The following is a 25,155-nucleotide window of genomic DNA, read 5'->3' on the forward strand; positions in this document are numbered from 1 at the left end:
TTCTTTATGATCCAGCTATCATTACACGCCCTAACAATCTTGTTTGGCCCAGAATGCAGTGGAGAGGAATAACTTAATCCCTAACAACTCAAGGAAGATACACCGCTATAAAGTCGTGACTCCTCTGACAGATGGGCTGTTCAAATATTATCTCCTATAACATTTCAGTATTGACTGCTATAAAGTTTTGACATGGGAATGAGTCTCATCTCAGACATACAATGCCAGCAGTGGAAGAATTACTGAGCTGTTTTACTAAAGATCAAGTGGCAGTATGACAGTGGAGAAATACTACATTACAAAGTTAACTCCTACAAGCGTCTGTTTTCAAAATTAGAAGTAAAATGTACAAAAAAAATAAAATGTAAAGAACTACAGTGTTAAAGGGCAAGGCTATTCTGTGTTGTGGAAGGTATATAAGCATTAGCCTAGTACTTTTGCGAGATCCCATGTTGCTTTTGCGAGAAATGTTTTTAATTTAAGTCTGCTGGCTTCCTGGTCAGTACTGAGACCGATGGAAGACACACCTGTGGGAGAGGATTTTTATTTTGCGCTTGGCCTAAACTAAGAAAACATGAAATCCTTGCTGGGCAGCAGATACAGTTTTTTAAATAAAAGTCAAAGACATCTGAATAGAGTTCCTAGTGAAAGGGGACAAAGTAATCCCAAGGCCTACTCTGACCTGGCTGAATTCATTAACAACTAGCAGCAGTACCTGCACAGGCATTATTTGGCATGCAGACTGGAGCAGTCAGGGATCAAACCACCAACCTTCTGATTAGTAAACAACCTGCACTACTGCCTGAGGTATAGTACCCACATGTGCACATACTTGTGGAAACACGTGGAGTTGTGGAACAATTCAAACAAGCTTGAAAGTTGACCACCTTTATTCTTTAACACAGCCTGAATGATTTTAGGCAAACTTTCTTTTCTTTCTTTCTTTTTCTTTAAGTAGGCTTCAGGAATAGTTCTCCAGGCTTCTTGGTGGACTTTCAAAGGTCTCCTTTGCATGTTGGCTGCCTTTTGTTCTGCTCTCTGTCAAGATGATCCCACACTGCTTCAGTAATGTCAAAGTTCAGGTTCTGTTGAGGGAAGTTGATTACTTATAATTCTCCATTGTGTATTTATATATCCAGCTTTTACAGCAATGGCAGTATATTTTGGATAATTTCCATACTGACAAACGAAGCTATTGCCAATCAGAAACTTTCCAGATGACATTAAAAGGTGGATCAAACTCTGATTATACTTTTCTGTGTTCATATTTCCATAAATTTTGACAAGTCTTCCAACACCCCGGGCCAAAATGCAGCCCTAAACCACGAAAGAGGACCCACAGTGTTTTACAAATGACTGTAGACACTCACTGTCATGCTTCTCTCCTGATCTTTAATTTGAACTGACAATAATTTGAACCAAAAATGTTCATTTTCGTCATTCATCATTTAGATCTGTTGTCACTGAATTTCACTCCAGTTCTTGTGTAGTTTGGCATATTTCAGCTTTTCTCTCTGTTTCCCTTCCTTAAGAGCGGCTTCTTGACAGACGTCATTCAATTGAGACCATTTCTGATTAAACTTCAGTGACTAAAGGGCCAGACAAATCTCTCAGGTCTTGCAAAATAGTGCAAAAATACTATGCATCAAACTGGGTTATCTTTTTGGTAGACTCGAATAAAACAAGGGGGAACAAATAGAACAGTTGACTGTTGACTGCTAGTAACGAAGCAGATAAAGATAAGATTAAAAACTGGTTCCTTGTTAAGCTGTGTTATGTTTAGACACAAAACACATTTCCTGAGTAAGGAGCTTAACAAACAAAACGACATTCTTCTGAAAACCGTCAAGTACAAGCACTGAAAATGAGTGAAAAAGCAGCCAATGTCCAAAGAAAAACGTGAAAAGACTGGACAAATTTTGCACAAGACTAAAACTCCGCCTCATAAATAAATAAATAAAGGGTTGGTTCAAAACTTTTGCACAGCACTGCATTTCTTCGTAAGTCGGAGCGACGGGAAACTATCTTTTGATCACTGTATCCATACATGCATGGGCATGTTTGTCCCCGAATTAAACTCTAGTAGCAGTTCCACGTGTTTCTTTAATTCGATAGCTGCAAAAACAGGAATCTCGAGTGGCAGCTTGCCCACTCAGCACTTCCCACTTCAACCACACTCTGCCATCTATCATTCCGCGCGAACTGTGTTGGAGTTAAAATGTCGAGAAGTGTATTCGTCGCTGCGCATTAATGACCGCTTAACGCGCGTGGGTTGGATCACAGAGGCAGTGGACAGTGTGACGGAATGAGAGAAGCAGAGTTTTTTTCATACATCTGGATCACGGCTGAGAGTGAAACTTACAATTAAGCGAACTAACTCTCCGTAGCTCCACAGTGCAACAACGGGATCGCGATCCGCAACAACAACACGGCTGTGAGGATCCTGTTGGGCGGTGAGTAGCAGTGAAGTTACCATGTCGTGCTTCTAGAGAAAGGTGCGGAGCCGGATATGCGGAGCTTTAGTAAAATCACATCTAAGATTCTTATTCAGGTTAAGGAGATTTAAATGATCAACCAACAGCAATGGGAAAGAAACCGATGGAAGTTCTGTTTAGATACACTTTATTAAACCCTCCTTACATCTAACTTTGCACTTCTTTCCCGATAGATTTCCCAGTGAAATACGGTCTACCCCGTTTATATAGTTACCACGCTTATCACCTTTAACCTTAAGGTGATACATAAATCGATAATAAAAATATAGTTTTATAATATAATGTTTATTGTTTCCAAACACTAGCCTTTAAGTAGTTAACTAGTTGAATTTTACTTTCTGAAGGGATATTACTGTGCATAGTGACCATTTAAGCCCCCCCCCCCCCAGTGTTTTTAGACTATGATTTTTAAGTTAAATGAAGGACTGAAATGCTTCTGACATGATTCCAGTAGAAAAAAAATGTGACTCCTCCACAGACTAACTGTACTACCACAACTGTTATTTTCATTGCTGATTAATCTCAGATTATTTTCTATCTTATAATGCATCTTTGGTGGTTCTACAATGTCTCTGTCACCCACCTGCACAAGTTTGTGCAAGTGGAGCTGCCATGCAAGGTGCTGGCCTGGCAACAGAACAGAGTTGGGGTTCTGTTTCTTGCCTCAGAAGGACAAAATTAGACTGGAGATTGAACCACCAAACCTACAATTAGTGGACAAACTGCTGTACCACCTAAGCACCATCCCCACCAGTAGCTTATTCTAAAAACAAAATTTTATAGAGGGCAAATTCTTTACATTTAAACTGAAGATGGTGACATATTTATATGTGCTGCTGTGATATTTTTAAATCTTAAAAATGTGTTTCCTACCATGATTTTGTCAATCTACTTCCAGTATCGGTATGATGGAAAGTTAGCTAAAGATACGGAAAAGTTTGGAAACGTTAGTTGTGATCCCAGAGATATATGTACTCTTTAACATTGAACTTTGTTGATTTTGATTTTATTGTGGTTTTCTACTTCTAATCACTACTCAGTGATGTTTTGCAGTGAATCTTGTACCTAAACAAGATTTACTACATCAGAAGCTTTGATGATTTGAGTTAAACGTTTAAAAAAACATAATTTGTTACCATAGAAATTTTTGGAATCCATCATAGATAAAAGAAACTGTATATATAAGATAAACCCATACAGAGCCAATAAAAAAGTCTTCCTGTTTAAAACAACGGTGCCATAAATTACCTCACTCTGTCATTTCAGTTGCTAAAACAGCTTGGTCCCTTGAGGGATAAATATGCAGCTACCAACCGAAAAAAAAGGTGAACTTTACAGTTACACGATTTAAAAATCGTCATATCTCAGTGTTTCTTTTTTTCCTCGCAGGTTTTGTCATCTGATAGCTTTAACAGCTGATCGCACAGGTCATTCATAGTTATGGAGAGGGTCACCAGCAGCTCAGGAGGACACAACCGGTCTGTGCTGATCTCGATCTTCAACTCGAGCTGTCAGTTTGATGAAGAGTTCAAATACATTCTGCTGCCAGTGTCCTACAGTCTGGTGTTTGTGTTCGGCTTTGTGCTTAATGCTGCAGCTTTATGGTTGTTTGTGAAGATGCGTCCTTGGAACGCCAGTACAGTGTTCATGTTCCACCTCGCCCTGTCAGACTTCCTCTATGTACTCTCCCTGCCCACCCTCATATACTACTATGCCAACCGGAGTCACTGGCCATTCGGTGTGGTTGCCTGCAAACTTGCACGCTTCCTCTTCTATGCCAACCTTTACTGCAGCATTCTCTTCCTCACCTGCATCAGCGTGCATCGCTATCTCGGCATCTGCCACCCTATTAAGATGATGAGCCTGGTGAAGCGTCGCCATGCACACCTGGTCTGCGGCATAGTGTGGAGTGTGGTGACCGTGTGCTTGGTGCCCAATATCATGTTTGTCACCACCTCCAGGAGGGGCAATGACACCCTGTGCCATGACACAACAAGCCAGGAGGCCTTCGAGGAGTATGTGGACTACAGCTCTGTTGTGATGGTGCTGCTGTTTGGCATCCCGTTCGTCGTCATTATGGTGTGTTACTGCCTGATGGCTCGGGCCCTGTGCCAGCCCAGACAGGGAATATCTTCAAGCCAGCAGAGCGCTGCTTCACGTCAGAAATCCATCAAGCTCATCATCGTGGTGCTTGTGGTGTTTGCTGTCAGCTTCGTCCCATTTCACATCACACGGACCCTCTACTATACGGCCCGTGTGCTGGATCTTAACTGTAAATTCCTCAACATAGTAAACTTTACTTACAAGATCACCAGGCCGCTGGCCAGCATCAACAGTTGCATTGATCCCATATTGTATTTCCTGGCTGGGGATCACTACCGCTCCAAAATGATGAATGTTCTGATGAGAAAAAGACAGACAGTGAGCAGCCAAATATCTGAGCAGGCACCAGCACGGCGGAATAATAACGACAGTATTGGCCTGGCTTATAAAAACTCAGCTCTTAAAGCCAGTGAGGATGTTGAGACGTAGTGCCAATTGCGAGCTACTGGTAAATATTTCTGCACCTGGCTGAACTGTCATTTCCGATCTGAGGCTTGAAGAGAAAAGAACCAGTGTACTGTGACTCTAACTCAGCTGGATAAGCTTTGTGTCTTTCAAGATTTCTGCAGAACAAAACAAAGAAATGTTTGGGGTTCCTCTCATTTTCTTCAGAATGCTATTTGTTATATAAAAATCATGTATTTTTTAATGAGTCTGTATATAACCCAGAGGCGTTATTATTCATTGCTAAACATGTAAATAAACAGTGGTTACACTCCTGTATACAGTTATTTATGAGAAAATTGTGCCTAGGCAGAAGAAAGGGAGACACTTGAGTTAAAGCCTTTAATACAGGTGCCTTAAAGTAAAACGATGAGACGATTGAGTCAGTCTGTCATCTTTGGTGTAGATAATAAGGTTTGATTGAACACTCGCTGATGAAAATATAACAGAAACGTCTGACTGTTGTCTTAAAACATAAGACAGTTGTGATGTAATCCTTCCTGTTTTATCAACAGTATTTGTGTGTTACCCAGAAACTGCAGCTGCAAATATAGCGCAGTCCCAGATCCCAGCTGCTTTTGTCCTTCAACTTTCACAGCTGTCTTTTTCTTTACCATGGAGGAAAGCGGAGAGACGACTCCAGGCTGTTTCTGCATTCAAAACCACCCACACCTCTGCAGCGGGAGAAGGGATTTTCCTTTTTCCCCTTTTACCTTCGGGATTGACAAATGGAATTCAAGGATAAGTTGGCTGCTTTAACTCTGAAAGGTTTGCAAGAGCTGAAATCAGCATAGGAAAGTTTTACTTAATCACACAGAGCCCTCCACCCTTGTTTTTTTTTTAAATTGCTGATGTATGAAGGTATGCAAGTGGAGAAGTGTTTAGAGTGCACCATCCCAAATGATGCTCTCACAATCTAAAATACGAGGACTACTTCTAAGTCTTGTGGCTACACAATGACATGTTACCACAAAAGACAGAAGTGTCATATCAGTTGTCACAGCCTGATTATGTGGTGAACAACTGGTCAGGGAAAGATTTTACATCTAATCAACATCACCTCATGTTTAGCAAAATTGAAAGTAACACCTTACGAGACCTAAATAAGGTGTCAACGCAGGCAGCGTTTGGGAAGTGAAAGCAGAATATGTGACTCAAATGTTAACAAAACCTGTTTTTCACTGTAATCTACCATCACGTGTCCAGATATGAGGGATAAACAAAAACATATAGCTGGTGAAGCAGTTTTGTGCAAACCAGATGCCTATATCAGATTCCTGTATTTAAGAGTAAACCCTTATCAGCCTATTTGGGAAGTCTTTATACTGAATTTCCCTAAAGTTGCACCCCCCCCCAAACAAACAAAAAAACCTACATGTGTGCCTACAAACTGTCTTGGTGAGAAAGATACCCTGTCATATTAGCTGGATGTGAAAGATGTAACATTTAATATCATGTTTTTGGAGGTTATAACAAAGAGTATTCAGGGGATTTTTAAACGCATGGGATTTCCATATTTATCCACACCAAAAGTTATAACTGACCCACAGGTATCTTTTAATTACTATAACCTGTACACATTCTACATCACAAAGATCTCCATCTTCTTTATCATACTGATCCAGCACTCGGCGTGTAATAAACATTTAATTCTCATCTTCCTAAAGGTTCAAACGCTTTTGTAGGACGACGTGTCAACTTTGTGCACATTTCAATAGTTGGCCTTGCACTGAACGGCAGATTTCGTTCATTTGGTCGCTTGAAGTAAGCTTACTGGCGCCTCCTCGTGGTCTGATTTAGTCAGGAGGCAGTACTTAAAAGTTCAGGATACAGTGTTGTGTTTGCAGTGAATACACTCGATTTTTTAAAAATGCATTAGAAAATTCAAAAAATTATAAAATGACGTTTAAGTGTAGAAAGAAATATTTTTGTGCCACGATCATGACGACGCTGTCTTTAAGATAAAAAGAGAAGGAAGCCAGAAGAAACGCGGGAGGATGGACAGGGCATCCAAACGGTACCATTTCTGAAAAACACCATGTGTGATTGTTAAGCATTTCACACATCTGCGTAAAATTAAACCCGACCCTCAAGGACCAACCCGAAAGGTAGCATGAGCACCCTGCCATCCACTCCAGAGGTAAAAAAAAAAAACAACAGCAACAACAACACATTCAATTTACATGAATACGTGCAGTAAATATGTTGCAGTTAAGCAAGTCATGAACTTCATGACTTCCGAGTGGGCTCTGTGTGCAGTTTTCCACTTCTGAAAGAGAATCAGAATCAGAATCAGAATACTTTATTGATCCCTGGGGGAAATTATTTAGGTGCCAGTGTAGACTAAGGTTTCTGAATCAAAAGTAAATCTACTAAGAACATACAAAATCTGGGATATCGTAATATTAGCCTACACAAAAAGATTTTTGAAAATTAATATTAATTAATAAATTAATATTTTAAGTAATTAAAAAAAATCAGTATCTATCTATCTATCTATCTATCTATCTATCTATCTATCTATCTATCTATCTATCTATCTATCTAACTATTTATCTATCAGACGTTTGTGTTTTTCTTTTTTTTTAAATTACTGCTTTATGTGCATTTTTTCCTAAATGAGGGATGTTTAATTGAACAAGCTCAAAACTGATATTGATTGATTCATTTCTACGCTCCCGCTAACAGGATATGTTGCCACCTTGACCTACCAGAGAAACCTAGGTAGAGCAATTGATCATGTGCGCATGCTCCGATTAGACGTCGCTTTAAAAATCTGAAGAAACTAACCCTTCCTTGGAAAAGCTGTCCTCGCAGCTCTCATTTTAAAATAATATCAGGCTTTTTAAATGTTGCTAACAGCGGCAACTCGGACTAACTCACTTGTCAGGTGCTTTGGTTCGGCCTCTCGAAGTTTAAAAGACAAAAACAAATGACGAATATAAATTAAAGGTAAGTTTACTGTTTTGGAGAAATGTTCAGACGTCATACGTTATCAAGGCCCCACCCCACGCCTGCAAGCCAGAATCGCGAGTGTTTCCGCCCATTTTGGAAATTATTTCGCTGGAAAACATACGTGGAGCGATAAATGAGCAGGTCTGTCATTGAAAAAGCAGATAAACAAACGAAAACAGAAGTGACGCGTTCATGAAGCTAACATTTACCGATAATTATAGACCGCTAATATTTGATTAGAAACTTAAGCAACTGCCACATCCGTTTTAGCAAAGCACCAAGATCAAAGCGTACAAAGAATTAATTTACAAATAACGACAAAGTAAAACCGAGTATTTTACTAACATCTGTGTTTTCAAATTGCTTAAAAAATCAGACTAAATGAGACTTTGAACATTAAAAACTTGACGTCTTCGTTTTCATATTAAAAATATGCAAAATATCTGTGCGTTTAGTCCCTTAGATAAAACAGTCTCCAACTTAAAGTGGGTGATCTGAATACATTTGGGATATTCTCCATTCCAGCTGTTTAATTGATGTCATTATTTGTTGGCTTTCTTTCGATCTGTGTGCTCGTCTCTGTTCTCCAAGTTTGCTTGAATGAGTTTCAGGCCTTTCTTCCCCTTGATCGACCATCATGCAGACACCTCCAGTGAATAAAACACTCAATGTCCCCTGGCAGTGAAGATGTCTGTGCTCAAGGACATTGTGGATAGCGAGTGCATTCACTGATCGGATTCAAGACATTTAGAGAAGAGAAACGCGGAGCTTTTTTTTTTTTTTTAATTCTTGTAGAAATGTAGAAAAATATCCTGCAGCCGAGCACCTAGTTAGGTGAATCTTTTAGCAGTCATTATTAATAAGTTTGTCCTATAGTATTAACCATAAAATACTCAAGAGGAGCTTTCCATCACCTCAAAGCTACTGCAGCATCAAGCTGATCAACACAAAGGGATCTGGGGTTTTGCATTGCATGGTTGATTCATTCTAACATTTAAATTAGCTACAAAACTAAAAGTAGTGCAACTGCTTTTAATGGACCTGATACCTCTTTCTAAAGGTTAAAACCTCACTTTAAGAGTTGTTTAGGATCTGAGAGGACTGATAGTTTTCCTAGGTGGAAATCTAATGGTTATCTCACAGCTTTGCAATCCAGTATCTAACCGCCTAACAAAGTAAAAGTGGAAAAAATATAGTCAGAAATCATTCCAGTTTAAAAGAAATACAACACAAAAGCAAGTATAGAAAATCTTTTAATTAAGAGGATGTATTCGCTTTAGCAAGATTAAAAAAAAGTACATTGTGCAATGATTGAGTGAGATATACCTACGCCTCTGCCTAAAGTGATGCATTTGTTGAGGTTTGAACATTTTTTTCTGTGTTTTTTTTCTTTCTTTTTTCCCCTCTTGTTTGGCAAATTATAAGGCAGAGACGAGGGATTTCAAGGACGCGTGGACTTCAATTTAATCGGAGAGGCTGCGAGTGGAGTGGAAGAGTGACACACAGAGGAGAGAAGTTCATTATTCTGCTGAAAAGGAAACCAATGGCTTTCATGGTCGCCATGGTAACCGGCCTTTCTTTTGCCGCCAGACCTACGATAAGGTACTTCACAGCATTAAGCACAATTATTGCAAGGTAAAAGGGGAAATATTGCTTTCCAATGCTAATAGATGTTAGATATTGATTGGCATGGAGATTCATACAGAAGAGCGCCCCAGCTGTTTCACCTGCGTGACTCTGTGCAACTTTTGATGAAACGCAGGATGGGCCTTTGTGACTGTGTGGGCTTCTACTCCTCTTGCATCTTCACTTGAGCTGAACACAAGGAGAAAACACTTTAGTTGTGGAAAGTAAAGAGAAGGAAGAAGCTGTAAAATCTTGAGATCCTACAAGAAAAATTGCAAAAGCCGTATAAAATAAAACATTGTTTTCTTTTTGTAGGCAAAATTCTGAATGGCTCATAACGTAAACGCAAAACACCCTCTGTTTCTCATCATTTGCATGTCATTCTGTTGTCAGGAGACCCTGCTCCATTTCTTACACAATAACCGACTGGCCTTGGTAGCAGTGAGGTCAGCACCAAGCATCCGTCCAGGCCATGGGGGGTAGATTTTCAGAAGCAACCCGCTTAGTTGGTGAGAGGGTGGAGGATTAGCAGAGAGGAAAGCACGGGGAGCTGGCGTGTGTGTATGTTCGTGTGTGTGCAGGGAGGAATAGGGTAGCGGGGGGCAAATTGTTTTAACCCCTATTACAGCAACTGCATGGCGCTTCTCTTATCTAGGCCGCTGCAGCCACTCATTAATATTCTGTACATATGGCAGTGCTTTCTGTATCATTGTCTATTAATGGGAGGGATAATCGCTCATTCAATTATCAGGCAGTCAGCAAAAGACCAACCCTGCCTGCACACCCCTGGTTCACACAGTGGCACAGCCCAAAACAGAGGTGTGCCAGTGAGAAGGTGAGAGCGATAGCAGGGATTACAACATATTAGCTACTTTAATAAATCAGCCAGCAGGAATAATGCGAAGCAAATAGGGATCCGCTGGCGAACAAGGAGGATGCCTGAACTTTGGAGCAACAAAGCAGGAGAGGGTTGTATCTTAACCCTTTTTCCTGTTCAACTTTAAAGCCACACGTGGCTCTCTCACTCATCGGTGTCACAGCCATGATCCATGTGATAGTTTCTGAGCGCATTTCATGCTTTTAGACAGAGAAAAACGACTCTCTTGTGGCAGTAACCTGTGGATGGAAAATCCTTTGATAGCTGGGTGATAGAGTCTGGCAGCTCTGCTGAATAAAGCCTGACCTTGATGTCTGCAGGCCAAAGATTTGTGAAGTGATCAAATTTACCGTTCGTCCCTGTTGATCTGTGCTTTGTGGCCCCAGGACCTTGCTCTGACTGTCTCCGTGCTGCCGAGGCCACGGCCCGGATATGAGGGGGTTGCTGATAATAGTATGACCCCTGTCTGTCTTGACCCGAGGAGACCTTGTTGAGTCAACAAAAGCACAGGGAGACAGAGAGAGAGGTGTGGATGGAGAGTTGGAATTAGGTTGTTTAGTTCTCCAGAGTTTCTTCTGGAGCTGGGCCAGGAGATTGGGAGTGCAGAACTGCTCCAGGCGGGGGTGTTTTGTAGGGGGGGGGGCGAGAGTGTGAAAAAGATAGGAGGTGAAATGTTAACAAAATCTTATATAAAATCCGTAGTTTGATAAATTTTCGCATTTTGAATGAACCGAAGGCGGCTGAGGCTGTGGAGGGCCTTTGTTGGAGGTCCCATTTTCTCTGGCAGAGCGGCACGCTCACAGGGTCAGCGAAGTTATGAAAGTAATTAAAGCTTGGTGATTCACTGCCTGCTGCAGAGAAAAGAAAGCAAGCTGTCATTCTGATTTAGAAAAATAAATTACAATTTTAATAATGGGGGAGGATGGGGGTGCGAGAACGTCTAGAGCCTTGGTGGGTTGGAGGGGGAGGCGGTGGGGGTGGCATGCTGGGTGGGAGGAGGGGTCGAGGGGGTTGCTGGCTGCCTACTTATCAATAGTTGCAATTTTTTGAAACCGCATCGGTAGTACATTGCGAGAGCACAAGTGCCCTTAAAAAAAGAAAACCCTGGAACATTAACATACTGATTTCATGCGCATGGCAAAGGGCCTGAGCCAATATCAGAGAGGACTCAGCAGTCCTATTGTCTGCTGGGACTCTGGTCCCCTCTGATATGAAAATTCAATTATTTTATAACTAGATCTGGCGCTGCGTTTTGACAGTCGACGGTAGCGCCTTGCCAGCTGCATCAGTGTGGGGGACCAGAGGCTCCTGATAGCGAGAGGGAGGCCTTTCAGACACTGACATGTTTTGGGGGGACAAGATTGCCTAAATGTGTTGCATTTAAGGACTGAAAGTTAATCTAATGCACCCCCATTATCTCACTCAGGTAATTCCAATACCATCCTCAATCTATGTTTACGCTCCTGCACGCACCCACATACTCGCACATCCATTCATTCTTCAGCACTTTGAATCTGATTCCCGGGCTTTCTGCATCCAAACAGGTAATGTATTTATTTATTTCTCGGCAGTGCTGGAAACTATATGAAATAGAAGTTGTTTTCTATGAGACATCAGCAATTTCTTGGTAATAATTCTGCAGGACGCTCAGAAATTTTTTGACATGGTACTTATTGTTAAGAAGCTTAAACAAATTGTGTATACAACACATAGTTGTACAGTGTGCAAAATTAAATGCTCTGCATTGTAAAATTTAAAGACATAAAGAAAAATTACCAAATGCCTCTGCGGAGGATTTTATATAAGCTTTTTCTTATACCTAATATAGAATTTTCTCCATGTTCATTTACACAATTATACGCACTTAAACTTTTGAGGTGGTATATAAGCTGTGGCCTATTTTCTGAGTTTACGGGACCGATCCTTTCATTACCTCTGTGGCTCATTGTGAGTGTTCTGAGGGGGGTCTGTTAAGATTAGGGAACAGGAAGCAACCCCCCAGTATGGCCCTCTCTATTTAGACCCCACTGTGTTGTGCTTATTAACCCAGCCTGGGAGAAGACGTACCTGCCTCCCCTCATTAGGCCGTGGTGGAGTACGCGTTGAGCCCGCAGAAGAATGGAGCATTAATTAGTATTCTCTGCAGGGGGAACTGCCATTAGCACTTAATTAGCGGTAAGAGTACCATTCAGCGGTGCAGCCAGTTAGTGTCTAACATAATATGTTCTGTGTCTTTTCCCTGCATGTCGTGGTAAAATAGTGATGAAAGGCCTTGGTTTTGTTGGGTTTTTTTCTGTGAGTTCTGCCGTCATATACGAAACATGCTAGATTTGTGTTTTTGTTTTACTTTTTTTTTTACCGCTCATCAGACTTGTTGCCACAGCTTGTTGTCCTTATGGTTTATTTCTTTTGAACTTTTGCTTGAATGCATATAGAAAAAACTGGGAGAAGCTGGCCTTTTAATTCTGTCTGTACAGCCTGCCTCTGTAGCCCAAACTCTGTGTACGGCTCTCCTGCAGCTGTTGACCCCCGTGAGTGCAAACTCTGTTTTCTCATCTGCCCGCAGGGCTCGGCCCGGGGTGGTAAAGTGGGTGATTAGGGGATTGAGATCAACTTTTCCGTTGGCCTCAGGGATGTTCCTTTGATCTGCTGAGTAGGCATTCTTCACTCGCTCTATTTTTCCCCCTCTGTGCTCTCTGTCCAGCACTGTCACCGCAGAGGAGGACAAGGAAAGCTGTTAACCCACCTCAGTCCACTCCTCGGCCTCACCGGTTCTCATTCTCCCCCTGCTTTCACCCTTGCTCCTTCCCCACCCCTCAAGAAGCTTTTGGAGGCCCAGGCTGGTAGCTGCGGTACCTTTCACTTCCTGCAATCTGAGAGGCGGAGAGCAGTCATTTGCCAATTTGGCCTGAATGGGGCGGATAGTGGATTGAATGTCGTTTTCCCACCAGGCTGCGCCATCCAGACCAGCAGGGGAGGGAGGGGGGCACAGGGAGCGGGGTGTAATGTTAGAGTAAAATTGGAGCTTTGATGGCAACTAATAGTGTGTGATGGGTGGCGCTGATGTGGATTTCCAGTAAAGACGCCACAGGTTCTCGTCTCTCTCGCTCTCTCTTTCCCTCACTGCGTCTCTCTGTCAGACACACCTGTGAGATTACGTGGGCCCTGCTTTCTTAAGAGCTGTGATTTCTCCTTGATGTAATGTAATTATACTTCTACAACTCCAAGCCTGCCTATGTCAAAGGCCACGGCAGGTCTTGTTTCCTTGTTCACACACACATAAAAACACACACACACTCGTGCACCACCTCATTTTTTTTGAATGAGGAAGGACGGCACAATACAAAACTTACAGCGCTTCCTCTGAAATTCCAGGGCCTGATCGGATGGGAGCAGAATATGTTTGGAGTGTTCTTGATTTTTGCATTAGTTCACACTACTGAATATATTTCTCAATTGTCCCGCATGTTCTGCTCCAGGCTCTGCAAGCCGCCTTTGGAAGGTCAAATATTTGGCAAAGTTTCTTTTTACAGCAAGTTTACAAGTTTTCTAAAATTGAAGAGAACTGATTTTCAGAGCAAAATTTTTTGACAGATGCTATTATAATGAAACGGAGGTGTTATTAATATCACCTATAGGTAGTATGTGGAAGAGTGGGGCAGTGGTTAGCACTGACACATAAAAGCAAGAAGATCTCGGGTAAAACCCCGGCTGGGGCCTTTATTCTCCTGGTGTGAGCATAGGTTTCCTGCAGGTACTCCAGCTTCCTGCCACAGTCCAAACACATGCATGTTAGGTTAATAGGTGATTCTAAACTGGCCATGGATGTGAGGTAGATGAAATGCTGGAAGTGTATAGAATGTGAGGTTGAAATGTGCTAAAAGCGCTTTGAGGGGTCACTAAGACCAAGAAATGAAATGCATTACTTATAAAACGACCAGTCTGTAGTGATTAACAGTTTTAGCAACATGACACATTACAGCTGAGTTTAGATGAACAAGCATGGGCCATTAATCTTTATCTTTTTAAGTTTATGATGAAAATTATGAAACTGATGGAAAAATTATTGATTTTCAGTATTATTGTTATTTTTTAGTAGTAGTACTATTATTACCATTATTATTAGTAGTATGATTATTAATAGTCCGTTGTACTACCTATGCTGACCAAACATGAGTTTGTTTATAAATCAAAGATTTGAATTCAGGATTAATAATTCGAGTTTTTACAGGAGCAATTTTTTGTTTAACCTGGATTTTTATTTAACACTGCTCACACAAACTGGAAGACGGCCATACAGACCATAGAATATTTTCATTGTTAGGTTTATGTCAGTGTCAGCAGGTCATTTCTTTGTTTACTGTCAGAATATGAATTAATTTACCACATTTTTAAGTTACACTAACACAAAGTTTACAGTATTGCAGTCATTTATTGAGCTGATTAGAATTGTCCCAGCATGCATTGCAGCTGCTTTTTTGTGGTGGGGTTGGGGGAGAGCTAATAGTGTGTCACTCACCTTTCCTATCCCATCCCATCGCAAAACACAAGGATGCACGAAACACAACACTGAGACCTGCCTCAGGGCTACCAGGCACGCACACACCTGTACCTACACATTACATTAGATGTATTGATAGCTTGTGAGGCACGAGCAGCACTGTGATGCTTTAACATGAGGAAGGTTAAAGGCTTCTTAAATGTCCATATCAATCTGCATGCTTGTCAGCTTGACAATAGTGGAAACAGAACACCATTAGGAACACCAGGCAGTGTCATTCTCATGTGTGCAACATTAGAGAAATGGATCACTCTCTCTGAAAGGCATTCATCTGGATGTTTGCCAAGCCAACGCATGGAAGATGAATTATAGTGGCCAAGGCAAAAATATTGAACGTGAGGTATGACGTATGTTCAGGCTTTTCAACAACTAACTGGGCTGCTTCATTGTTTGGTTCAAAAGTGAGAAATATAATATCCCGTTCTTAAATTGGATCCGATTGCATACCTTTTATTGTTCTGTTCTTTCTGGGTATATATGCTCGTGACTGTGCAGGGTGATTGTCCTCTTCCTGCTGTACTCTGCTCTCCTGGGATGGGAGATGTTTTGTTTTTTGAGCTCTTTCACACCAGCTCTCCCTCTTTTTTTTTTCTTTTTCTTTTTTTTTTAACACAATAGCGCTCTCTCCTCTCGCCCAGCGTGGCAACCCTTTCAAATCGGGAAGCTCCAGGTCAGTTTCCCTTGCCAAGTTTTGCAGCCTGCCATGTTGTCTATTCTGCTCAGCTATTTAAAAAATGTTGAATATCAACAATGGCTTTCACTGGTGCATTGTCAACTTTTGTATGAAGCAATCTTGGCTGAATGAGATGGGTCCCAGAGCAGGGAGAGCTCAGCTGCAGTGTGCACTGCCATACTGCCCAGCGCTCTCACACTTTTTATTTCTCTACTGCACAGAGGGCTGCCTTGCTGGAGGTACTCCTGTTTAAATGGCTGTTGATGGAGTCTGGGCTGAGGCTGTAGGCTGCTGATGTCCCTGCCATCTTAGAGTCCATGGTTCTGCTCCCGGGCCTGCTGGCAGTCAGCTGTTGAAGGTGTGTCTAACAGAGGGATCGGGAAGCAGCAGCAGCCTTGGAAGCAGTGAGAGGTTGGTGAGTGTCCTCAATTTTCTGGCCAGAGTGGGAGGAGGTTAGTAGTAAAGAGAGAGAGAGAGAAAAAAGGGAGGGGGCATTTGGAATGATGGTTAGGAAGCTCTGTGTGTTCACATATGCTATATTTGTTATGACATAGTCTAATTTGAGTCGAGGAAGCTTAGCTTTGCCGTCTTGTCACCTGTTGGTTTTATTCTAATCAGATACAGCAGCATTTTAGATTTCAGGAAAAAGCAGAGCGGTCAAATCCTGCAGAATCGACCTAAAAGTTACAACACGTGAAATAAAAAGAATCTTTGTTATGATTAAAAAATAAATATAGGAAAAGCATAAAATAATCACTGTGGTGCAAGCTACATTTCTTTTATTCAAAAAATGCTATATAGTCAATTATTTTGACTTTTAAGAATGTTAAAACTACCCCCAATTGTTATGGTTTGTCCTCTCTGACACGCACACTGGATGCATCAGTGACTTTATGCTGAGCTCTGTATACATCTATGTTTGTGAAGAGAAGGATGAAAGCAAGAATGAGAGGTTGCTTCCAGATAATAGTAGCTTAGGCTCTTTGTCCTGCTGTCAGGCGGGAGAGGAGCGAGGCTGCAAATCTCTCCAACACAGCGGCAACATCTTGTATGTTCCATTGACATATCAGTCTATGGGGCAATGAGCCGTCACCCCTGCACACTTCTGCACACTTCTGGTCTGGATGTGTGTTTGTGGATGGGTTTGTACAAAATAGTTGGCACAAAAGGGTAACTCTTGGCTATATTAGGGACAAGCGAAGTCGATACAGGTGGAATATAAAAGTATAGAGCATTATTAGGTCACCGTAATAGCTTGCGCCACTCAGAACAAAGGCAGAAGTATTTAGTTTTGACTTTTGTAATAACACTTAAGCAGGATTTTTTCTTATTTCTACGCTTACAGTTTTTATTTATTTCTTTTTTTCTATATAACAACACAAATCACAATACAGCAACTTCTACTTTGAATCATTACTAAAATTAAAAATGTGCTTTTTAAAATGACATGAGCTCTAGCATCATTCAGATTTTTTTAATAATAAAAATTTAACATTTTTTAAATTAAATTCACCTTTTTATATCATGTATTTGAAGTAATAGTTATGTAATGCTTTGGAAAAATAATTTATTCAAATATGATTAGAGACTTACAGAGATTTAATCATATATATATATAAAGTCTAAAAATTAAATTCCTAGTAAACAGGCGGAAACCTTAATGCTTGAGTACCTGTGTTGTCCTCTGTCTCACCTCTCCGAGCTCCAACCCACGGCAAGGTGACCAAATTCATCTCAGGCCAGCCCATCCATTATCTTGTCAACACAGCCAGCTTCCCACCTTAGTTTGCTCTTCTCCCCGAAGACGTACTCTAATGAAATATGCAATAATCACCGCACTTATCTCGTCATGCTCAAGGTAATTAATATATTTAGAGGGCGATGGCTAACTCTTAATTAAATTATGCCTCCTTTAATGAGACCTTGACTGCTGCTAAATTTATGACCACTATCTGCTTTATCAAGTGCTTGGCATGCAACAAAGATTTGTCATTTTCTCCCAAATCACAGCCAGATTACACATTATGGTACTCATGATTTATATATCAATTAATGCTTGTTTGTTTCTTTATTTAAGATTTAATAAATTACCTCTTATAATTACCTCACCTAGTTTTTGGCTCTTAAATGCCACAATTTCTGCAATTAATGCTCAGTGCAGTATCGCTGTTACATATTCATTTTGGAGGAGGACACAGATAACAACTTGGCGGCATTAATCACATTACAAAATTGGGTGTATTTAATTAATTAAAGTTACGCTGCAAATTAATTGTGCATTCTCACAATATTATCTTAAACTAATGAAGGCTTAACAAAGAGACTGTTGCCTTAAAAAAAAAAAGAGGCTAGATTAGTTGGGATCTCAATTATGGCTAAAACAAAAGAGGGCTGCTTGCTTGGGCATGGCGCAAAGCAAAAAGTGACGATTCAGCACTTTCTTCCAAACAAAAAACGGAGGAAGTTTCCATTGTTTTGGGGAAAACTGAACATGGCAATGATTCAACAGATACATGGAAAATAATGAGTGCTGTAATTAGCTAGTCAGGCATTAACATTACTTAAAATGATCATCATATAGGAGTGCTTGATAATGCCATTCACGTGCAGGCGTTTTTAAAATCAGGCAACAGCTTGCTGTCAGACTACTATAACTTTGCTGCAGGGGGGAAAAAATATCTGGAGACTTAAATTACACTCTTGTCTTTTGTTGCACACCATTTATTGTGCATGAGTGCATCTCATAATTCTTAAAAAAAAAAAAAAAAGAGCAAATGAGATGAAAGGTTTGTATGTTCACTATAAATGGAAACGGCACTGGGCTTCAGTCGAGGCAGTTTCAGACTTTGCACTCGATGGCTTAATGCAGACCTCACCCACAGGCTTAGAAGCAAAACCACATTTATTGAAATTTTCTGCTTAATTTGAACTGAATTGAAATTAGCTTTCAATGGATAGGAGCTTATAATTCACAGTAATTTAGTATTTTATTTTTCATTTAACGCGTCATATACCAAATCCCCTAATACGAAGTAAACGTACAGAGTCTTTGTCTAAGAAATGACATCAAGGAGCTAGTAATCATTGTATATTCATTTAAAAATGCTTCCACCAATGTCCTCTCCTGCGATGTAATTTCATTTGCTTTGGCTTCATTAGTCAATAACCAGTGAAAAAACGGCTTGCGTCAATTATGGCAACTGCAGGGGTCAGTGAGTTTTTAACTGCACGTAATTATATGGAGTGGTCTTGTAACAGTGATTAACCCTCGATGTGTGCGATCAAATGTGTTTCAGATGTGCATCCCTAAATGATAAGCAGCTACAAGCCTAGGAGTGTGAGGCGATGAGGTGAAAAACTATTCCCTTGGCTAAGTGAGATGGAGCAGAGTGTTGGGTGGTCACGCCTTGTCTGCTCATGACAGTGGCGGGTTAAAGAGATTACACTGGGTCTGTGTCAGCAGCCTTGGCCTTGCTCACATAAGAACATAATGAGGAAGGACATGCTTGGCCTGCCGGGGAGAAAAAGAGGCTCAAATTTGAAGCAGTCTTCACAGGCAGCGGCAGGAGGCAAGCAGCTTTTTGCATGTTGTTTTACAAGCAGAGGGCAATAAGTAGGAAGTATGCATTCCACAGAAATGAACAAGGTGACTGTTGAGTGCAGGGAGAACACTTCTGGGCTTCTCTCTGCCCAACCAGCACAAAGAATGAAAACACAAATTACTGTGCTGCACTGGAGGGAAGAATGCCGTATTCTCCATTAGCCTGGAGTCCTCCTGATGACGGACTTGCAACATTCCACTAAAGCTTTCCTGAAAATCGATGCATCTGTCCTCTAAGTGTGTGTTTTGCTTCTTTTGAAGGTGTGAGCGTCCATCTGTTCCCTTAATAACTGAACTTGGAGACTTTCACAGCCTCAGATGGTCTTGAGTCGGAAACGATTGTCAGAGTAGCGTCCGGAAATTTTGAACGTTTAATGATCTACCTGTACTCGAAGCTTTCCCAATCTCCCTCGTGAGAACTAAAATGCTTCATATGGCATATTTGTGAGGGAACAGTCCAGGACAGAGCAGTGATAAAAACATGTTTCTCTCAAAGACCTCACTTCTATTTATTTTCTGCCCTGATCCGTGATTTCTCTGTCTTATGTTTCTGCCAGCAGGCGGTGAACACCGGCTTACAGCAATTTTAAACAAATGTGCTTATTCAAGTCAAGGTCTCTTGCTCATCCTTACTGTGGAGGAAATTTGCAAAGATTTTAAAATATATATAAAATATATTTAATTTGTTCCAATGATAAAATGAAAACTTCATTGAATTAAAAAAATCTTGAGGTATTTTATATTAATTTGTTGTTTGCCTCTTAAAGTTTTCTGACAAACAAGAGTGCTGTAAGAGTGCAGTCCTCTGCTTCGATAACATCTCAAAGTAAACCAAAGACTCACATTAGGGAAAGCTCCACTTCCTAATAGATCAAGCAGGCAGAGCTATTAAGAACTAATTTATAAATACCTGTTGCTAGAGGGGATCATAGCTGATATCTATTTCCCCCCTCTCTCTCCAAAGCAGTGTAGGGAATAAAAATGCACAATCCTTATAGAGTTAGGATTTTTAAAGACTTTTAAGACTTAATTGCGATTTAAAAAAAAAAAAAGGACAAATGCACACTTTCCCCCCCCCCCCCAAATTGTGTCAACCCATGTCATCAGTTAAGGGAGTAAAAATGTTCCACCGGCCATGATTCTGCATTACGCACAGACGTTAAACATTTTAAGCAGTTTACTGATATACGGGTCAAATACGTCAAATTACCATTAGGGATACTAGCCCAGATTTGTGTAATAAAGAGGTGATAATAGCGACACTTTTATTCCTTTAAATGACCCGTGAACATTATTTTACCTGTGTTGAACTGGGAGGACGCAACCATTCACGCCGCACAATAGGAACAGCAGACCGTGCGTAAATTGCATCTTCATTTGCATTCCCAGTCCAAAAAAAAAATCATGCAAATCTTAATGAGACAGTTTCCATTGTGGCTGTAATTGAAAAGCCATTCTTTGTTAATTACTGTTTCTCAAAGGCCTTGTCCGCAGTCACTGAGCTGAAACAAAAAGAAAGTTATTGATTCTGGAGGTCGTGGGGTCTAAAATGGACACGTAAAAATGTTTATTGTGGATCTGAGGTGCGACTTTTGATAATGAAAAACAATCTGCTTTGTTTGAGAACTGTAAAAAAAAATGAAATGAAAACAACGAACTGTAAGCTCATTCTGCAACAATAAAAGCACGATTCAAAACAATAAATTTCATCTGTTATCAGGTGTTGGAAGCTGAATGCATGCAGCGCCTGCGCCTTGTCGTGTATTATTAAAGTTGCTGTCTGACCACAAAGCTCTAATGCGTTCGGAGCACTATATTTTAAAGCAGGCATTTATGTGTCGTTGTGTCAGTCTGTCATACTGGATAAACTTTAATTCCTCTCCAGCCCTGAACTAATAAATCCTTTGTTTGCTTTTATTTGCTGGCCCAAAGGCCGAAACTCTGCACAAGACCTTTATTTCTGTAGCTCCTACCGCAAGAAAATAAATGTAAGAATTAAACACACATTTTTGCGTTTAATAAACACATAACCTGTGTGTTCTGACTAAAAATACAAAACGACTAATTTCTGCGCTGAAATCTGAATTTTTGAGAGGAACTTTCGCTCTTAGGCTGACGCGCTATTCATTCATTTTTTTATTTTTGTTTTTTTTTTTACGTTAAATTATACCCGATTGAGGTGATTGCAAGCTCGTTACATCCTCCCATCAGGACATCCACATATTTCCCAACATTCAACAGTGGGATCCTGCAGCCGTGCGCCCTGAGAGCCCCTTAGGGCCGTCAGGCTTGTTGAGTCTGAATCAGAGCAGACTGTGCTGGTGGTCCTCGGTTCCTTAATTAGGAAATTAGCCACACAGAGGCCCTCATTATCAAACTCCGGGTTACTCTTTGCGTGTTTTTTCCTCCTCTCTCCCTCTCTCTGCCACCGGTCAATTTCCATAAGCAGATTACAAGCGGATCAGTACTGAGATTCGCCCCGATAAACAAATAACCGGTCCCGGAGAATTAGACGAGTACTAATTGAACGTTAGTTTTATTGCTCCCGCTCTGTTTGTCACGCCCCATTGAACGTGGAAATTAAATTCATGAAGTGATGTCTCTTTTCAGCTGATTTACTATTACGGTCTTGGGTCTATGGGCTACAGTCCCCTCCTTCTAAGATAACATATATATTATGTAATGTGTGTGTCTAAACCTTAAATTTAATTTTATATATATATATATCTGTCGTGAGAGTAAACGTTTTTTCAAAGTGGTTTAAATATGATGTTTGAGGGTTTTTTTAAGTAAAGTGGAAAATAAAACAGTTGGAGAATGTTATCGGTAGCTCGTAGAAACCTATAAATCAGAAAGAGCCTGGCTTTTCAGTCTGAATATTTGCTCTCACCGATGGTGACAAATGATGAAATGCCTGCACTCCCTTCGCATCATGTACATGGTGGGCCTTGAGCAGCTGCCCTTTAAGTTTCAAAGCTGTGAGGTGTGAAACCCTCTAATATGCGCATAGCAGAACGGCGCCTGAAGAGCCCTGTCGATACTCAGGTGTTAACAGGCGTTTTCGATGGGCGATTTGCTCCCAATCATTAGCAGGTGTGAGTTTTGCCCAGTTGAGTGATTGGTATCAATGGCCAAAGTCGTTTGTAAGGAGACACTCCCTGAAAATCATTTTAAAAACCATTAACGTCGATGAGAGAAAACGAGTCACCCAACAGCTGGCGACGATTTTTAGGGCCGCCAGTCGGTTTACGTGAGGGACACTCAAACTAAACTTTTCCTCAGGGACCGAGGAGATAGCCTGTCCCCTCCACAAGAGGTCGTTGATGTATTAAAATTCCCCAGTGCTGGGATCCTAACGCACAACATTTCGATTAATTTCATTTGGAACATTTGGAAGTACGAAATCTCTCTATCATCACATAAAACAGAATAAATATACTTGTTTTTGATGCTTTATTTTATTTTCAAAATGTATATTTTTATTATATTTATAAAACCTAAATAAATGCCCTTATCAACCTCATTCTGTATCAAAAACTCATTGCGTGGATTTCATTTTCACAGTGACTACAGGATCATTTAATCATTCAACACCTCTGGGAAATTTTTAAAAAACTTTAAGAAAAAACACGTAAGAATAACATTCAGGTTCATCAGTTGAGCATGACACCATCGAAACCCCAAACTAATGTCAGGAGGCAATTTTTCCAGAAGATTTGCAATACATTTGACTAAGTGGCAGAAAGAAACATTTTTTCCTTTCAAGTAACATATTTTATTTCAATATCCCGCTTTTTTAAAATGACTTGGACTTATTAAATCCATGTGGGTTGGGGTCTGCCTCTTCAGCAAATTAAATGACACCGATCCCAAACCTTTTGTTTGGTCATATGGTTTCATATTTTAAGAATTTATAGTTGTATGGGTACTTTACAGCCTCCATGGTATTACAATCCGTAAAAACACCCCATAAGCACTAAATTTGAAAACTAAAATAATTTGTCACTAGAAGAAATGTGATGCGTTCACAGACAAAAAAGGAAGAAATAAATCGGGTTCATTTCTTTTATATACTCGTTGATTTAGTCTTGCAAAATTTTGTAAACCCAGAATATTTGGAGTTGCGCTGCTGTTTTAAAACTTTACCTCTCCCTCCTCTTCTGACCAAAACACAGGAGTGTGTGCCCTGGTTGGTTACGCGCTGGATATGGGAGCCGCGCGCTGATTGGTTACCTGGTCCTCATTGTCATGCTGTCAATCCACATCACATGGTCCGGCCCCTAGGCCTATTAACAGATGAGCTTGGCGAACAAGTTTACAGACTTCTGTTTCAGAGCCGTGAAGGAAGGAGCAGTTTGAGCGGAGAGAACCTAGAAGCACCTGCAGGCACATTTGCCTCTTAAGGCAGAACTTTTTTTTTCCAAAAAAAGAAAAGAAAAACATCATCTTATGAGATCGGTCAGTACATCTACCTCTTTGACTTTTGGCGTTATTTTGTGAACTTTTTATGTGCCTGAGTGAACACTAAAAGCCGCCTGAATGTATAACATGATGGAAACCGAGCTCAAGACCCCGCTCCCGCAGTCCAACTCGGGCTCGGCGCCGGGCGCAAAGAACAACAGCGCCAGCGACCAGGAGCGGGTAAAGCGGCCGATGAACGCCTTCATGGTCTGGTCTCGGGGTCAGCGGAGAAAGATGGCTCAAGAAAACCCTAAAATGCACAACTCTGAAATCAGCAAGCGCCTCGGTGCTGACTGGAAACTTCTGACCGACAGTGAAAAGAGGCCATTCATCGACGAGGCCAAGCGTTTACGGGCTATGCACATGAAGGAGCACCCGGATTATAAATACCGTCCCCGCAGGAAGACCAAGACCTTGCTCAAGAAAGACAAGTATTCTTTGCCCGGGGGACTGTTGGCGCCAGGAACCAACCCCGTCAACAACGCTGTGTCAGTGGGGCAGCGAATGGACGGATACGCGCACATGAACGGGTGGACAAACAGTGCGTACTCCCTCATGCCGGACCAGCTGCCCTACCCTCAGCATCACAGCATGAACAGCCCACAGATTCAGCAGATGCACCGGTACGAGATGGCAGGCCTGCAGTACCCGATGATGTCTTCGGCGCAGACCTACATGAACGCAGCTTCCACATACAGCATGTCTCCGGCGTACACGCAGCAGACCACCAGCGCCATGGGACTGAGCTCCATGGCGTCAGTGTGCAAGACCGAGCCGAGCTCACCACCGCCGGCCATCACGTCCCACTCTCAGAGGGCGTGTTTGGGGGACCTGAGGGATATGATAAGCATGTACCTGCCTCCCGGCGGGGATAGCGCAGAGCATTCATCCCTGCAGAGCAGCCGGTTACACAGCGTCCATCCGCACTATCAGACCGCGGGGACTGGCGTTAATGGAACGCTACCTCTCACCCACATCTGAGAGTAGCACGCAAAAATCCCCCCACACAGACTTTTAAAAACTTTTTCAAAAAGTTACGGATACTTGAACTTGCTAAAGAGACAACGTTCAGCAGTTTTGTTTTTAAAAAAGAGAAACACGCTTTTATCTTCTGACTTGTCCATTTTAAAAGACGTTTAAATGGATCGAAACTGAACGTTGAGCCCGCCAGAGTAAATTGCGCTGCAAAGAGGCTTTTTATCGCGAGTACGAGCAATTAACTTATGTAGAAGAATTGGACTTCTATATTTTAAATGATGCCATATTTTCTCTCTATGAAAAGGCATGTGGCCTCGTGAAGGGGCTGGTGTATTTCAGAAAAGCTGGATGGAAAGTTGTTTCATAAATGTTTACACTTAA

At 41.2% G+C, this 25,155-nt stretch overlaps 2 protein-coding genes and 1 long non-coding RNA gene across 5 annotated transcripts; 2 read left to right on the forward strand and 1 right to left on the reverse strand.

Annotated features, from left to right (window-relative positions):
* The first annotated feature begins 2,374 nt into the window (after positions 1-2,374).
* On the forward strand, positions 2,375-5,315 carry LOC113007838 (P2Y purinoceptor 4). Of its 2 annotated transcripts, none has more exons than XM_026144818.1 (2): positions 2,375-2,453; positions 3,885-5,315. In XM_026144818.1, exon 2 carries the CDS (start codon positions 3,936-3,938, stop codon positions 5,025-5,027), a length of 1,092 nt encoding a protein of 363 aa, XP_026000603.1. In that variant the 5' UTR covers positions 2,375-2,453; positions 3,885-3,935; the 3' UTR covers positions 5,028-5,315. The 2 variants fall into 2 exon arrangements, with proteins under 2 accessions (XP_026000603.1, XP_026000613.1); XM_026144828.1 differs by having other exon boundaries at positions 2,376-2,453; positions 3,762-5,315.
* Positions 4,837-7,971, reverse strand: LOC113007853 (uncharacterized). Its single transcript, XR_003269961.1, has 3 exons — positions 7,926-7,971; positions 5,657-5,755; positions 4,837-4,895 (listed from the first exon to the last, which is right to left on the reverse strand). It is a non-coding gene; the product is annotated as an uncharacterized LOC113007853 (long non-coding RNA).
* sox3 (SRY-box transcription factor 3) lies at positions 7,737-25,155 on the forward strand. 2 transcript variants are annotated; one of them, XR_003269960.1, is made up of 4 exons: positions 7,737-7,994; positions 9,423-9,599; positions 15,956-16,149; positions 19,031-19,989. XR_003269960.1 is itself a non-coding variant. In XM_026144843.1 (2 exons), the coding sequence occupies exon 2, from the start codon at positions 23,875-23,877 to the stop codon at positions 24,775-24,777; it is 903 nt and encodes a 300-aa protein (XP_026000628.1). In that variant the 5' UTR covers positions 15,981-16,149; positions 23,511-23,874; the 3' UTR covers positions 24,778-25,155. The 2 variants fall into 2 exon arrangements, 1 of the variants encoding a protein (XP_026000628.1); XM_026144843.1 differs by lacking the exons at positions 7,737-7,994; positions 9,423-9,599; positions 19,031-19,989 and adding an exon at positions 23,511-25,155 and having other exon boundaries at positions 15,981-16,149.

The sequence above is a fragment of the Astatotilapia calliptera genome, chromosome 2 (genome assembly GCF_900246225.1).
Source record: "Astatotilapia calliptera chromosome 2, fAstCal1.2, whole genome shotgun sequence".
In the NCBI taxonomy this organism is placed as follows: domain Eukaryota; kingdom Metazoa; phylum Chordata; class Actinopteri; order Cichliformes; family Cichlidae; genus Astatotilapia; species Astatotilapia calliptera.